General features: G+C 42.3%; 1 protein-coding gene across 13 annotated transcripts in view; it reads left to right on the top strand.

The window, feature by feature from the left end:
• Positions 1–5,684: 5,684 nt before the first annotated feature.
• The window catches only part of BRAF (B-Raf proto-oncogene, serine/threonine kinase), a 206,739-nt gene continuing 196,187 nt past the window's right edge, over positions 5,685–16,236 (top strand). For 6 of the 13 annotated variants that reach the window (XM_054496825.2, XM_054496824.2, XM_054496822.2 and 3 more), the window contains exon 1: positions 13,902–14,247. In XM_054496825.2, the coding sequence (XP_054352800.1) occupies positions 14,116–14,247 (132 nt within the window). In that variant the 5' untranslated portion in view covers positions 13,902–14,115. Of the gene's footprint in view, positions 6,109–13,882; positions 14,248–16,236 lie in introns of those variants that run through there. The other 7 variants (XM_063667893.1, XM_054496827.2, XM_063667895.1 and 4 more) reach the window with 6 other exon arrangements.

Below are 16,236 nucleotides of genomic sequence, written 5' to 3'. Positions count from 1 at the left end.
AATTTCTGGGCACCCCATGGCCCAGTCAAGTTGATACACAAAATTAACCATCACATGCTTTATCCATGTTGGATGCTCTCTGGTGGATAACTTTTTTTTTTTTTTTTTGAGATGGAGTCTCTCTGTTGCCCAGGCTGGAGTGCAGTGGCGCAATCTCGGCTCACTGCAACCTCCACCTCCTCGGTTCAAGCAATTCTCCTGCCTCAGACTACAGAGCAGCTGGGACTACAGGTGTGTACCACCATGCCTGGTTAATTTTTGTATTTTTAGTAGAGATGGGGTTTCCCCATGTTGGCCAGGCTTGTCTCCAACTCCTGACCTCAAGTGATCTGTCCACTTTGGCCTCCCAAAGTGCTGGGATTACAGGCATGAGCCACCACGCCCGGCCTGATGTTAACATTTTAATATAGGATCTGCACATTTTTTGCTAACTCTCACGTGTCTATTCACACACATCTTCCCTAGACTTTATTTGTCTCCAATCTGTCAGTCCTTGACTTCTAGGCCCCTGATCACTGGCCACTGCCATGGAATCTGCACATATTCTTATCTTGGGCAACTCTTCCTTCCACACAAGGTACATGAGCAGTTGTACCACTCACAGCTTGACCATTGGGAAGAGTTTCCCTGCCCAGTATTGTTTAAGGGCATCTCTAAAGATGAATATAATGCAGCCACATACATATTCAGTTTGCACCCATGTAACTCAGCAGACACATCTGCAAACAAGGTTTGGGCTTTTCCCTCTTACATTGTTTGGCTGTGTCCCCACCTAAATCTCATCTTCAACTGTAGCTCCCACAATTCCCACAAGTTGTGGGAGGGACGCAGTGGGAGATCACTGAATCATGGAGGTGGTTTCCCCCACACAGTTCTCATGGTAGTGAATAAGTCTCACAAGATCTGGTGGTTTCATAAGGGGTTTCCCCTTTCATTTGGCTCTCCTTCTCTCTTGTCTGCCCCCATGTAAGATGTGCCTTTTGCCTTCTGCCATGATGTGAGGTCTCCCCAGCCATGTGGAGCTGTGAGTCCATCAGACCTCTTTTTCTTTATAAATTACCCAGTCTCGGATATGTCTTCACCAGCAGCATGAAAACGGACTAATACATCTTCCTTTAGCTGGCTGTATAGGAACTCTCCCCACAACACAGCCATAAGTGTGAGTTAGGGTAGGGGTACCTGCGCATCTGTGGCAGGGGACATCAGTCTAGGCTACCTTTCCCTGAAGCTTACTTGTGTCTTCTGCTCTGCTCACATTTGACCCCAAATGTACCATTTCAATTTTTTGATGAACTGCTCCTGGGCCCACGTGTCTTTATGACTTGGTAAGTCTGGCAAAATGCCTAATGGGCATTTCTGGACCCATCACCCCCTGGTTCCCCATGGTCAAATTTTCTCCCAGTAATGTGCCAGAAAATGTTTCTATAATTCTCTTCTTCAGATGGCATGTCTTCTCTCCAGAGCGGTCTACACTGATTCTCCCACTAGAGCTTGCCATAAGCTGTGCTCTGAACAGATTTAAATTAAATATGACCTTTTTGCAGATTTACCTCAAAACCCAGGTATAAGTAGGAATGGAGAACAATCTGAATGATAGATATTATGCTATTCTGAAAATCACTCTATTTAACACAGGTTCATAGTCTTTGACCCACCTACAAGCCATCCCAGACCCTCATGCAAATGCATGCTGCCAGGCCTGTCTCACCAGTCCTCCAAATGCACTTGAATTTGGAACACTGCTTATAATCCCTCTGGCCCCTACTATAAGACAACCCAACAATCTCTGATAAGAGTGGTAAAAGCTAAGTAACCAGGACTCCCAGATGTTATCAGACCATATGAATAAAATGAGGATGTATTAACTCAAAACTCAAAATCATAATGGCTTGGTCCCTATAAGTCTGAGAGCTTGAACCTCAGCGGCCCATGAAAAGCAGCCTGTAATTATTTCTGAGAGTCTCCAAAAGGCATGCTTCCCAAGACCAGGCAGACACATTGCCCAATTCCGGAATGCATGACCAACATGGTATTCTGGGTGAATATCACTCCCAGGGCCCAGCTGAGAGTCACAGGGAGTAAAATGTGGATGGAATGGTATAACATGGGCCCTGCACCATTCAGGTGTTCTCATGCCATTTCCCACTCAGGAGCACCATGTTCTTTCTCTTCTACTTTGGTTGGCCCTGGCTATTGTCCACTGCCCTTGACACTGCTTGAGGGAGGATCACTGACACTAATGCTGACAGCACCCTTTATGGGCTCCCAAGGTTGTAGCCCCCTGATACTTGCAGAGCCGTTTGTTTGCACATTGCCAGAACAGGGCTGGGTCCTGTGTGGATATGGGGAGAAAGGCCTGCTCCCTCCATTCATGACACTTTGCTTCCCAGGTGCTCAAGCCCAAACCTCATGAGGTCTCTCACAGAGTACCCTGTTGACTTCTCCTCTCCATTCATTCTTCATCTCTGGCAAGCTTCTCTCAGCACTAGCTCCCTACCAACCAGAGAGTCTGCCTTAGCCATAGAAGTAAGCAACTGTTTTCGTATATTCTATCACAACACCTAACACACAAACATCCCCATATGCCTTCTCCAACCTCCATCCAAAAAGACAAAGTAGCATGCATCTAAGTGAGAACACTTCATTTATGTGGTTATTTTGATTATGACTTTATTTTTAAAGTTTTATATTTATTTATTTATTTTATTTTATTTTATTTTTTTGAGATGGAGTCTTGCTCTGTCACCCAGGCTGGAGTGCAGTGGTGCGATCTTGCTTCACTGCAACCTCCGCCTCCCGGGTTCAAGTGATTCTCCTGCCTCAGCCTCCTGAGTAGCTGAGACTACAGGTGTGCACCACCACACCCGGCTAATTTTTGTATTGTTAGTAGAGACGGGGTTTCACCATATTGGTCAGGCTGGTCTTAAACTCCTGACCTCGTGATCCACCTGCTTCGGCCTCCCAAAGTGCTGGGATTACAGGCGTCAGCCACTGTGCCCGGCCTATTTTTATTTTTTTGAGATGAGGTCTGTCATCCAGGCTAGAGTGCAGTGGTGCCATCACAGCTCACTGCAGCCTTAAACTCCTTGGCTCAAGTGATCCTCCTGCCTCAGCCTCCTGAGTAGCTGGAACTATAGGCACGTGCCACCAAGCCTAGCTAATTTTTAAATTTTTTCATAGAATCAGGGACGATCTTGCTATACTGCTGAGGCTGGTCTCAAACTCCTGGGCTCAAGTGATTCTCCTGCGTCAGCCTCCTGAGTAGCCGGGACTACAGGCACACACCACAGCACCCATCCACAATGACTTTATGTTTTGAGGAAAAACAGAGTTTGGTGTTTGCTTATATCTAGATCCATTCTCAAAATAAAGAGTTGTAACTTTTAATTTTTAAAACTCTTTAGTTTACCAAGCATAGTTCATATTTCCAAAATGATTTTCCTAGGACCGATTTTCCTATGGAGAGTAATTAAATAAATCACACCCAAAGATGTGAAGTTGCCTGTACCTGAAAACATGACAATAATATAAACTTTGAGGGACAGAGAAAACAAAACTGGTTTCACATCTCCCATAACTTGAAGTTTCCAGCACCCAGCAAGGTCAAATTACAAGGACATATGCCTTGAGGAAAATTATAATGGTTTTGAAGTAATTGTTCCAGTTCCACATTAGCAAGAAAACTTGAATATTCAATGTTCACAAATACTTTGTAACGGGCATGTCGGTTCAGCAAGGGCAATAAATGGGTACCTTCAGGCTTGGTAAGGTAAGTTAAGAAGATGGATGATCCCCACCTTCGTGGCTCAATTCTTAGCCATGTCCGTTCTTGAAGCATAAGGCTTTTAAATTTCTTTATGGTGTCCATTTTGCCTTTAACTTGTTTATTTTTAGCTAGAGACTTCTCTAAGCACTCTTCAGTATAGGGTTGGGAGTTTCAACCTTGATCTATATACTCAAACACTTTTAAAGGTAGGTAATATCATGAAGCTGCTGCCTGAATTTCTCAATATCCTATAAGCCAGCAGCAGTAAAATTCAGGTTCAGGTTGAGTCTCGCCTGGCTGGCTGCTGCCACCACAGCCCTGCTCCCACTAAGAAGTCTCCTGCTTATAAATTTTAAAGGCAGCTTTAGCCACATCTTCTCTTCAACATTTCAAAAATCTTTGGGCCTGGTCTCATCCAAAACAATCCACTGCACTTATGTCCAAAATGTATTATATAACATGAAATGCAAAATGATAAAATAGTCAATCTTCTCCTTAAAGTAACAGGGCTCCTCCTGGCTTCTGAATTTCCTAACCTCCAACATCTTCTACTATTTTAGTCACTAATAACTTTTCCTAGAGAGTGAATGGTTGTCCTGTACAAAATCAGGCATGATATGTTTATATTCATGATGAGAAATTCTTTTTTTTTTTTTTTTTTTGAGACAGAGTCTTGCTCTGTCGCCCAGGCTAGAGTGCAGTGGCCCGATCTCAGCTCACTGCAAACTCTGCCTCCCAGGTTCAAGCCATTCTCCTGCCTCAGTCTCCCAAGTAGCTGGGACTACAGGCACCCACCACACCCAGCTAATTTTTTGTATTTTTAGTAGAGATGGGGTTTCACCATGTTGGCCAGGATGGTCTCAAACTCCTAACCTACACTGATCCTCCCATCTCGGCCTCCCAAAGTGCTGGGATTACAGACTTGAGCCACCACGCCCAGCCTATATTCATGAAGAGAAATTCTTATATGAAAAGTGCCATCTACAAAACCACACTAATTCTGAATAATGTAAGAGAGATACATATATATACATATGCATCTCTGAATAATTAGAATATTTGCCTCCCAAGCCATTAGGTTACTTGAATGTATAAAATATATAAACTGTGATTGACATATATACTAGCAATCTAAATCAGATATAGCTATAAAATGTTAAATTAATATTTGGCCTAAATCATCTAATAATGAGCTATTAAAAGTATAAGGAAATGATTAAGGCAGATGCTGAAACCAGAACTTCAAACCTAGGAGCAACTGAGATGGCCAGAGAAGTATCAAAGTAATAAATAAAAGAGTTTTAAAAGGGAAATATTCATATTTTCCTTCAGTAGAGGACACCTAATGTGGAAAGATGTGAAAGTGAAGACATATACATTTACCAAAGTGCTGTTGAAAAACTTCTGAAGTAGCTGAACTCAATTACTGAAAATGATTACAGGGATTCACTGAAAGAGATTTATGTTATATCTGCAACAGAGAATAAAGGATAGAATTAGTATTTGTCTCTAAATAATAAAGTCAAAAGGTGGTAACTAACTGAGATTTTTAAAAATTACAGGTTGAATAGCTGATGAAGCAGAAAGGGGGAATTGTAGAGCTCAGCTTGGGACTTGCCAGTTTGGCAGTGTTTGTGATATATTCAGGTGCAGACATCTAGTAAGTAGTTGGATACAACAGGTGGAGGCCAGGGGAAACATTATTATAAATAAAACCAATGGAATGGGTAAGAGGGTAGAAGGAGTTCTGCAACAGACCAAATGTTTGGGTTCCCCGCCAACAAGTTCATACGTTAACGTCATAACCTCCAATATCAGGAGGTAAGGGCTTTGGGAGGGTCATGAGGATGAGGCCCTCACAAATGGGATTAGTGACCTCATAAAAAGGGGCCCCAGAGAGTTCTCGTGTCCTCTTTCTGCCACTTGAGAACACAATGAGAAGACAGCAGAGTGTAACACAGAAGAGGGCCCTCACCAGAACCTGGCTATGCAGGCACCATGATCTCAGACTTCTAGCCTCAAGAACTCTGAGAAATCATTTCTGTTGTTTTAAAGCCACCCAGCCTGTAGTACTTTGCTATAGTGGCCTGAACTGAGACAAGTTCTGTAAGAAAAGAAATAGGCAAAGAATGGAGCCCCGTGTTATACCAACAGTTACACTGCAGATGGTCAAAACTGACCCTATTAAGGAAACCAAGAAAGAACGGCCTTCAAGAAAAGAAGCGGGAGTATGTAGTGTCATGACATCTAAAGCAACAGATATTTTCAAGAAAAAGGAAACAGCCAAAAGTATCAAATGCAAAAAGAGGAGCAACACTTCATATTGTGAGGCAGGAAAGGAGGTAAGAATCAACAAAAATGCATAGAAGTTTATAGTTGTAATTTGAAGCTACAGAGTTCATATCTTAGAGCCTATATTTTCTCTGTGAAGTGGGAAGCAAGATCTCATAAAAACATATCTATACCCAAGGATCAAACACAAGAGCAAAGCACAGATTTGAAAATCGGCATCAGAGATATTAAACACACAAAAACAGGCCAGGCGCAGTGGCTCACGCCTGTAATCCCAGCATTTTGGGAGGCTGAAGCAGGCGGATCACGCAGTCAGGAGTTTGAGATCAGCCTGACCAACATGGTGAAACCCCATCTCTACTCAAAACACAAAAATCAGCCAGGCATGGTGGCATGCGCCTATAATCCCAGCTACTCAGGAGGCTGAGGCAGGAGAATTGCTTGAACCCGGGAGGCGGAGGTTGCAGTAAGCCAAGATCGTGCCACTGCACTCCAGCCTTGGTGACAGAGGGAGACTCCATCTCAAAAAAAAAAAAAAAACAAAACAAAAAAAACAAAAAACAAAAAACACACACACACAAAAACAGAAAGAGAAGTTCTGATATCTATAAAAGTGGGGGTACTATTAGATATGTACTCTTTAACAAGTGTACTGTATTTAAAGCTCTCCTACAGTAATGATAAATGTTAAAACAAACAAAAAAAATCTAAGACTGTCATTGTTCAGATTATGTAAACAGCCTAGCACAGTAGCTGGCACACGGCACATGGTAGCTATGCAATAAATATTTGTTGAATAATTGAAGAAATAAAAAAATGGAACTAGGGGACACCATAAAAATATTTTAAGAAGAAACCAGGAAAGGTTTTGCTGTAAATGTTTATAAAAAAAAAAAGTGTATTCCATATAAACACTTAGAATAATATACCTATATTTAATATATGGGAAAATTCCTACTTGATAGGTAGAGATACATTACAAGGTCTTATTAAAACTTGATCAAAACCCATAAAAAATGTTGTCTTGGCTGGGCGTGGTGGCTCACACCTGTAACCCCAGCACTTTGGGAGGCTGAGGCAGGCGGATCACCTGAGGTCAGGAGTTCAAGACCAGCCTGACCAACATGGAGAAACCCCATGGCTACTAAAAATACAAAATTAGCCTGGCGTGGTGGTGCATGCCTGTAATCCCAGCTACTTGGGAGGCTGAGGCAGGAGAATCGCTTGAACCTGGGAGGCAGAGGTTGCAGTTAGCTGAGATAGCACCATTGCACTCCAGCCTGGGCAACAAGAGCAAAACTCCGTCTCAAAAAAAAAAAAAGTTGTCTTGCAGACTCTTTTTGTCTGTGAATCATGATGCAACACGGTTTAATTCCAAAGTATCAGAAAACAAAAAGCATTTACAAAGTAGATTTATCAGGAATAGAGTTTAGGCAGATAATGCAAGAAGAAGGTAACAATACAGTAGTAACAGTAATAGATACCTAACACGTTGTTAATTGTCTGCAAGAAACATTCCTTTAGAAACTCAATACAACATTTTATTACCATAAATGTATATTATTTTTATATTACAAAAGAAAAATTTCTTTCAGATTTTTTTGAGAAAATTTCAAATATACAGAAAACTTAAAAAATAGTATTACAGGGCCAGATGTAGTGGCTCATGCCTATAATCCTAGCACATCAGGAGGCTGAGGCAGGGGGATTGCTTGAGGCCAGGAGTTTAAGACAAGCTAGGGCAACACGGTGAAAGCTTGTCTCTACAAAACATTTTACAAAATTTAAAAAAGAATAGCATTACAAACAATTACTATATCCTTCATCTAGACTCTCCAGTTGTTTTTCTTCCCCAATTGTTAATATTTATCACATTTTCTTTATTTCTCTCTCTTTTTCTGAACTACTTAAAAATTGAAGACATGATATTTCATCCCTAAACACTACTTCCTCATAAAATAAAGAACATTAATTAAATTAATTACCATTAACTCAAAATTATAACTTGGTATACAGCCCATATTTAAATTTCCCCAATTGTCCCAAAAATATCCTTGTAGTTTATTTTCTTATTCAGGATTCAGTTGTTTCATGCATTGTATCTGGTTCTTACATCTCCTTAATCTCTTTTAATCTAGAATAATCCCCTCTGCTTGACTTTTTTGTTCCTCATAATATTGAATTTTTAAAGAGTTAGAGTGATTTGTCTTGTCCTACATTCTGGATTTGACTATTTCCTTATTATATTCAGGTTAAGCATCTTTTTGGCCCAAATACCTGCACTACATAGGTGATGCTTCGCACAAGCACTTACATAATGTTGAACTGTATCCCTGTTTGTGATGCTAAATTTGTTAGCTTGAGGTGACTGCCACATCTCTCCATTTTAAAGGTAGCATCTCTCTTTGTAATTGATAAGGTCTGTGTGATGGTACTATGAAGCCATGAGACTGTCCTATACCTCAAAAATCTTTCACCCAATAATACTTTTAGCAAATCCTGATGGTTCTGATATGGAGTAGTTTTTATATTGGCGGTCGCAAAATAGTCATTTTTCTAAATCCGTCATTCATTTTCTCTATAGTAACTAGAATTCATCCTTAAAAGAAACTTCACTTCTTACCTTTCTTTCAACACTTTTCTTTCACAGGATCTCTTTCTCTCTCTCATTACTATGGACTCATGGATTTAAAAAAATTAAATATATTGCAACCCATTCCTGTCATTATTATTTCTTATCTTTCTATTGTCCCATTTTGGGCCAATGGGGTCTTGTAGTTGGCTCCTTTTGACATGACCTAGTAGTCTTTAATAAAGTCCTTGCTCTCAAGTATACCAAGGCTCGTCATATGCAAGCTCAATTTATAAATTTCCTGCCCCAGATCTGGCATCAGCCATTTCTCAAAGGAGCCCTTGTTACTTTTAGTGGAGAATGGCATTTCAAAATCAAGATGCAGGTACCAGGTATACTTATTGTTACTCCTAAGCACCCCTTTCAGTGGGCAGAGCTAAGAATACATGAATACACACACACACACACACACACTCCTATGTTCATATTGCTACCTCAAATTCAAATACAACACCAAAGCGTTCTTCTTCAATTTCCCTTGTTCTATATTTGTTTCTCACCTTTTCCACAGTAAAAACCTTGATTCCCAACTTTAACATATGTACTCATTCGGTTCTATTCCACAATAAACACAAAATTGTTTCAGAATTACAAAACCAATATTGCTATCAATAACAAATCTTCTAAATAAAGTTAAAGATTTACTTGTAGTTTGTTTTGTCCAAATTTGGTTGCAAGAAGCCAAATTTGCAAGGACCAAATCTGGAACGGTGTTCAATTTATAGGTCTATGTTTTAAAAGGAACATTGAAAAGAGTACGCAGCAAGAAGAGAAAATGCTAAAGGAAACAGTTTCCTTCAAACACTTAAAAGCAGTTACACAGAATAAGAAATAGGCTCATCCTGTGTTCCTCTAGAAGGCAAAACTCAGACCAGAATATAGATGTCATAAAGGGGAGGATTTCAATTCAACTTCGGAAACTAACTGTTAGTTGGATGTACTATATTAGTAAGGTCCCCATCATTAAAGTATTTAGACAGAGTCTGGAATTCCACAAAGGGGTTTCTGAGCATTTCTCAGTGGGAGAGTTGTGCTGAATCAGCTCTATAATTCTATTTTCTGTTCACACCTAAATAGCTTCTGGAAGCAGCCCTCCATTAAACAATACAGGAGGTGTTGTTATTCATAAAAATGACCTTGATTCATAAAGAAAATATTGAACTACGATCAGTTATACATCATTGAATCTGGTTGGCGCTGCAGAAGCTTCCTAGAGGCTGCTTGCTTGTTTTCCAGTAGTTGATCATATCAGCGTGGGATCAGACCTGGCTGGGCAGGCCTGGCTGGCTGGTGGGACTCTCCAGCATCCATTATAATAGAATGCAGGATTCGAGATAGAAATGCTGGTAGGAAACAAACTTGTGTCCGGGGACGAAAGGGTCAGACCTGGCAGTAAAGCTCTGAATAGTGTCTCAGTCATCAACTGAAGCAATGCTTGAGCAGTACCTCTCACCTAGATTTGTTTTCCAACTTCCTGTGAATACATGAATGCCTTAGGGCGAAAGGGGATTTTGAATAAAACCTAAAAGAGCTGTGTTGATTAAAATGTCTGTAAGACTCTAGAATGCAAGATAATGCTGCTTTGATGCCCATATGGCACATTACAACACAAAAGGGAGGTGTTGAATTTTGGCTCAGAACACACACTGGCTTAGCTCATTATGGGCTATGTATGGGCTGCAGGAACACTGTTTTGTGTGGAGGGTTTCAGCATATCAACACTGCCTATGGCAGCACTGGGGGTTTGGGGGAGGTGCTCAGAAGACAGGCTGTGTCCAATGGCAAAGGACTTGTACCTATTTTTGCATGCAGTGGAGGCCTCAGAAGCTGAAAAAAGAAGGTAAGGGCTTGTTCATTAGCATACTGTATTAGTCCATTTTCACACTGCTGATAAAGACATACCCAAGACTGGGCAATTTACAAAAGAAAGAGGTTTAATTGGACTTACAGTTCCACATGGCTGTGGCTGGGGAAGCCTCACAATCATGGCAGAAGGCAAGGAGGAGCAAGTCAACGTATTACATGGACGGTAGCCAGGCAAAAGGAGAGTTTGTGCAGGGAAACTCCCGTTTTTAAAACCATCAGATCTTGTAAGACTCATTCACCATCATGAGAACAGCGCAGGGAAGACCTACTCCCACAATTCAATCAGCTCCCATGGGGTCACTCCCACAACACATGGGAATTCAAGATGAGATTTGGGTGGGGACACAGCCAAATACTGAGATGTGTCTTGGTGATTACTAGTAATAAAGAGGAGAGAAAGTTGACTGGTGTAGAACCCTTTGGAAGAAGGTGTGTGTGCGGCTGCAGAGTAGCCAGTTTATTATTTTAAACATGACCTGTGGTGGTTTTAAAACACGGCTGTAAATTCTTTGACACTTCATTGAGAAGTGGGCTCTATATCCCCTCTCCTTGAATTTGAGCCCGACTTAGTGACTTGCTCATAATATAAAACGATGCAGCAGAAGTTATGCTGTGTGGCTTTGGAGGCTAGATCATAAAATGCAATTCAGCTTTAACCTTGTTTACTGAAACACTAGCATTTAAAGCCCTGAGCTGCTTCGTAAGAAGTCTGACTACTCTGAGGCAGCCATGCTAGGAGGAAGCTCAGGCCACATGAAGAATAGGTTTAGGTATTCTGGCTGACTGCCCTATCTGAGGTCCCAGCTTCAACCACCAGCCATGTCAGAAAATATGCCTCCAAAGGATTTCAGTCTTAACCACTGAGACACCCCCAGGCATTGAGTCTTCCCAGCTGAAGCCCCAGACATCATGGAGCAGAGATAAGCCATCTTTGCTATGCCTTGTCTGAATTCTGACTGAGAGGGTAATTTTATATTTTTCAGAGGGTGAAAGTATAATGTTTGATCCTCACAATGATACAGTCTGGCAGGTTGGAATAGCATTATTATAACCTTCATTATATAGATTAAAAAACAAAACAATAAACAGAGATTTAAGCTTACCTGCTTTGAGATTATATAGCTAAGGTGTAGAGTGCTGACACTAAAATCCTGATCTTTGGACTCCAAAGCTTATGCTTTCTCTCGTTTCTCATCTGGATACTGTAGGGCTTTAGAATGGCCTAACGAAGTAAAATAGGATATATCCAGAATTTTAAGGCAAGGTCAGAAAATGTCAAATGAGTAGAACGCTAAGAAGAATCAATATTAAATGGATGAGACCAGTCATCCTGTGGAGAAATAATCATCGAAGATCTGAACTACAGATTGATACTGACAAATAAGGCTAGAATTCAAAATGGAACCAATGCGAGAAAAAAAAACCTTTAAAACTTTAAATGTTACAAGGAAGTGTTATAATGGTATAACATTTTTAGCAGCTAATTTTTAAAAAATGAAATAGGACAGTTAAAGACTTAACAAAAATCTTGCCAGTTGTGTTTCTGATGAAAGGGTGATGAAAGGGGAAAAGGTGCCATGACTGGCTAATGGTGCTATTTCAGTCTGCTTCTAAGTATGTCCTTACAGTAAAGGGTGCTTCAGATTAGTTTAGCTTGATGACATCATCCCTTGTGATCATTTACTCTACATTTGCCAAGCCACTTTTTGATTTAAATTTATTTCCTCATAGAAACTTTCCTACTTGGAGGAGAATGTACAATGAAGTTAACAAAGCATACCATGTTCATGTTTTTTTTTTTTGGAGACAGAGTCTGGCTCTGTTGCCCAGGCTGGAGTTCAGTGGTGCAATCTCGGCTCACTGCAACCTCCGCCTCCCAGGTTCAAGTGATTCTCCTGCCTCAGGCTCCTGAGTAGCTGGGATTACAAGTGTGCACCACCATGCCAGGCTTATTTTTTGTACTTTTAATAGAGATGAGGTTTCACTATGTTGGCCAGGCTGGTCTCAAACTCCTGGCCTCAGGTGATCCACCCGCCTCAGACTCCCAAAGTGTTGGGATTACAGACGTGAGCCACTGCGCCCGGCCTACAATGTTAATCTTATAGGTTACATTTTTTCAATGCAGAAGAATGTTAGTATTCTGATTCATCAAGCAGCCTCACACACCATCCTTTACCTGAGAGTAAGCATCAGCTCCCAGGCTTACGGTGACCCTAATCAATATGAAGACACCCTGTTTCAGAAGTCAGTAGGACACCTTTCTATTTCTTGAATCTTCCAAAATACAGTAAGGAGGTCACTGGTGACTTCCCCCATGATGGGAAGTACTAAAAGGCAGAATCCACTTAGTTTTTCATGACTTCATGTTTAGGTTACTTTGGTGATTCACTCCAGGCCATTGGGAGCCCACAGTAATTGTTTCTCATTCCCGTTTCTCTCTTCCTTAAACTTTTCTTTTCCAATTACTTATTCTTTTTATTAGATACATGTATTTTTAATAATGAATTGAATTTCATTCTGTAATTGGGCTTCTCAAAGATAATTGACCTCTTCTCTCCCAATTGTTTTCATGCATATTTTGCAGAGAATGCTTGGAATAGTCTGTTCATGAAAGGCACAAAGTACATAAAATGTTTTGAGTGATTTTCTTCAAAATAAAAATGATTAGTTTTGATGTTTCAGAAGTCTAGAATGCTATGTGCCTTGTACAGGCCCTACGGCATGGAAAGTGCTCAAGTGATATTTATGAAAAGAATGAATCTGGAAAACGAAAAATACACGAAACATTTTATTCCTCAACAATGAAGAAAAAGCTTTCAGACTTCCATTTAGACTCGTTTTAACTGGCTGAATTCTTCAATGACAAGAAAACAAGCGTCGCACTGCTAATTTAGCTGTTCCTAAATATATTTCCATCAAATTCTGCTTGGCTGTTTCAACCTTGGGGTTGAAGTTCTTATTTTGATGACACAGAGACGTTCACTGCAGTGGAAATAGCAAGTAGTATTGGCTTCCCCGCCTTCCTCCCTCTAGGATTTCAACTTCTCCTCCTCGAACACCAGCCCTGCTCTTCTAGTAAATCCCACATTACAGAACAGGCTGAGGACGGAGGAGACAAGAGGAAAGTAGGAAACCGGAGCCATGGAAACGGCGGAGCGGAGGCTAAGTGTGAGAGCGCGGGTGGTTAGAGGGGAAGGAACCCTCCCCGGACGACGGCGCGAAGGCGCTCCTCAGATTCCGTCATGCACCGGGGTGACGTCACGACCGTGACACGCGGGTGACGCCGTTGCCGCGGCGACTTCTCGTCGTCTCCGCCCCCTTCCCCCGCTCCCCCCGCACCCCCCATCTAGCGTCCTTCCCCCAATCCCCTCAGGCTCGGCTGCGCCCGGGGCCGCGGGCCGGTACCTGAGGTGGCCCAGGCGCCCTCCGCCCGCGGCGCCGCCCGGGCCGCTCCTCCCCGCGCCCCCCGCGCCTCCGCCTCCGCCTCCCCCAGCCCTCCGCCTCCCTTCCCCCTCCCCGCCCGACAGCGGCCGCTCGGGCCCCGGCTCTCGGTTATAAGATGGCGGCGCTGAGCGGTGGCGGTGGTGGCGGCGCGGAGCCGGGCCAGTCTCTGTTCAACGGGGACATGGAGCCCGAGGCCGGCGCCGGCGCCGCGGCCTCTTCGGCTGCGGACCCTGCCATTCCGGAGGAGGTGAGTGCTGGCGCCACCCTGCCGCCCTCCCGACTCCGGGCTCGGCGGCTGGCTGGTGTTTATTTTGGAAAGAGGCGGCGGTGGGGGCTTGATGCCCTCAGCCACCTTCTCGGGCCGGCTTCGCGGGCTGGGAGGTGGGCATCGCCCCCGCGTCCCTCTCCGTCATGCAGCGCCTTCCTACGTAAACACACACAATGGCCCGGGGGGTTTCCCTGGCCCCCACCCCAGATGTGGGGATTGGGGCAGCGGTGGTTGAGCGGGAGGCTGTCAATAGGGGGCGAAACTCAGGGTTGGTCCGAGAAGGTCACGACTGGCTGAAGTATCCAGCTCTGCATCGCTGTGGGGTGGGGGCGGCGGCGGCCTCAAGGTGGAGGATATAGGTTAGTTGCTGGGGCTGGGACCACAGCCCGAGTTACTGTCGCGTGTAATTCTTACATGGTCGTGGGGATGATGGGGCTCATCATTTCCTCTCTCCTCTCCCGGACTGCCCCCTTCTCAGTCCGCTGCCTTTTTTCACTTTTCTGTTTGGGGATTTCTCTTTACCTGTTTTACCCAGCAAATTATTTTTATTTAGTCTTTACTTTTTCAATCCTGAATCGCAGTTTCCGATGCCTTTTCTGGTCCCTGGTCCTCTATTCCTAATGTTTGTCAGCGCTGTGTCGCTGATTGGTAACCCCCATTCTATTCCCATCTACCGCCCGCTCATTTTCCAGTTGTCGGACCTGCCTGCCTTCTAACCCCAGCTCCCACTTAAGAGCATTTTTGCATTTCTCTTACCCTGGTCCTCTTGAGGCTCTCTACTTCATCTCACCACTCCTTAACATTGTTGTCTGTTGTTATCTTCACAAATCCTCCTGGACACTTTGGAGCTACTTATTTTCTGAGCCCAGAAGCTGTCAAGATCCATCAGGTTTCACTTGGCTCTTTTCGCCCTTGCACTACTGGCACTTTTTGGCTAGTCGTCCATTGTGCATTCACACCTCTTTATTCCTACCCATTTTTATAGGTCTGATTGATTTCTTAGTGTTGTCTTCCTTTTTGTCCTATTTTTTTCTTTTCCTTTTTCCTCTTCAGTCCTTGCCTCTCAGCCTGTTTTTGCATTAGTCAGCCTGTTAGCAGTGTCAAATTATTTACGTTTTGTTTTTTATTACATTTATTACAAATATTTGATATTTTATTACAGAAAATAATACACTTTATTATGCTTTACAAATAAGATATGGTATAATAATTGTGGTTTACAGTTGTTGATTAGGTAATGTGACTTACTCTGTTGACTTTGCTCAGAGTTCTCTTTGCTACTTACTATTAACATCTAATTTCTCAATTCTCATAACATCTTATTCTTCTCTCTGCAATTCTTTTTTTTTTTTTTTTTGCATCATCATCTTTGGAAATTCATCCAATATGCTTGCTTTATTCAGCATCAGCTTGTTTATGATAATGTTTGTTTTCTACTCTTTATATCATCTTTATCTACGTGCCCAAAATGTGTTCTGTACCATCATTTGATCTGTTCTAAAATTTCTCATTTTTAAGTTTCTTAAAATCATTCCACTTTTCAGTTTGCATTTTTGCTTAGATCAGTTTCCTCTCATATCTGTTCCTTTCCCCCAGCTTCTTGATTTCTAAGGAGAAAGCTCTTCTCTACTTCAATTTCCTAGTTTATTCTGTTTCCCTTGTTTCCAGTTAACATTCATTTTGCCTTGTTTCCTGGCTTTTGGTACTTAACTTTCTGAAGCTTCCTCTTTTCTTCTCCACACCTCCACATTCCTTCTTATTTATAAACATCTTTGTTTCCGTTGACATGGAAATTTATTTTTAGGATACATTGTTTTTAATGGATAAATACTAGGGGTCACATCTGCTGTCTGTTTTCTCCAGGAATCGGATATGCCTTTGTCTTAACCAGGCACAGGTGCCTCTGGGCTTTATTTTACTCTGTAATAGATGTGTAGTTTTGTTGAATTGTATCTTGTTTGAGGACTA

This window comes from Pongo pygmaeus, chromosome 6 (genome assembly GCF_028885625.2).
Source record: "Pongo pygmaeus isolate AG05252 chromosome 6, NHGRI_mPonPyg2-v2.0_pri, whole genome shotgun sequence".
NCBI lineage: Eukaryota > Metazoa > Chordata > Mammalia > Primates > Hominidae > Pongo > Pongo pygmaeus.
This window is presented reverse-complemented; position numbering and strand designations above follow the sequence as displayed.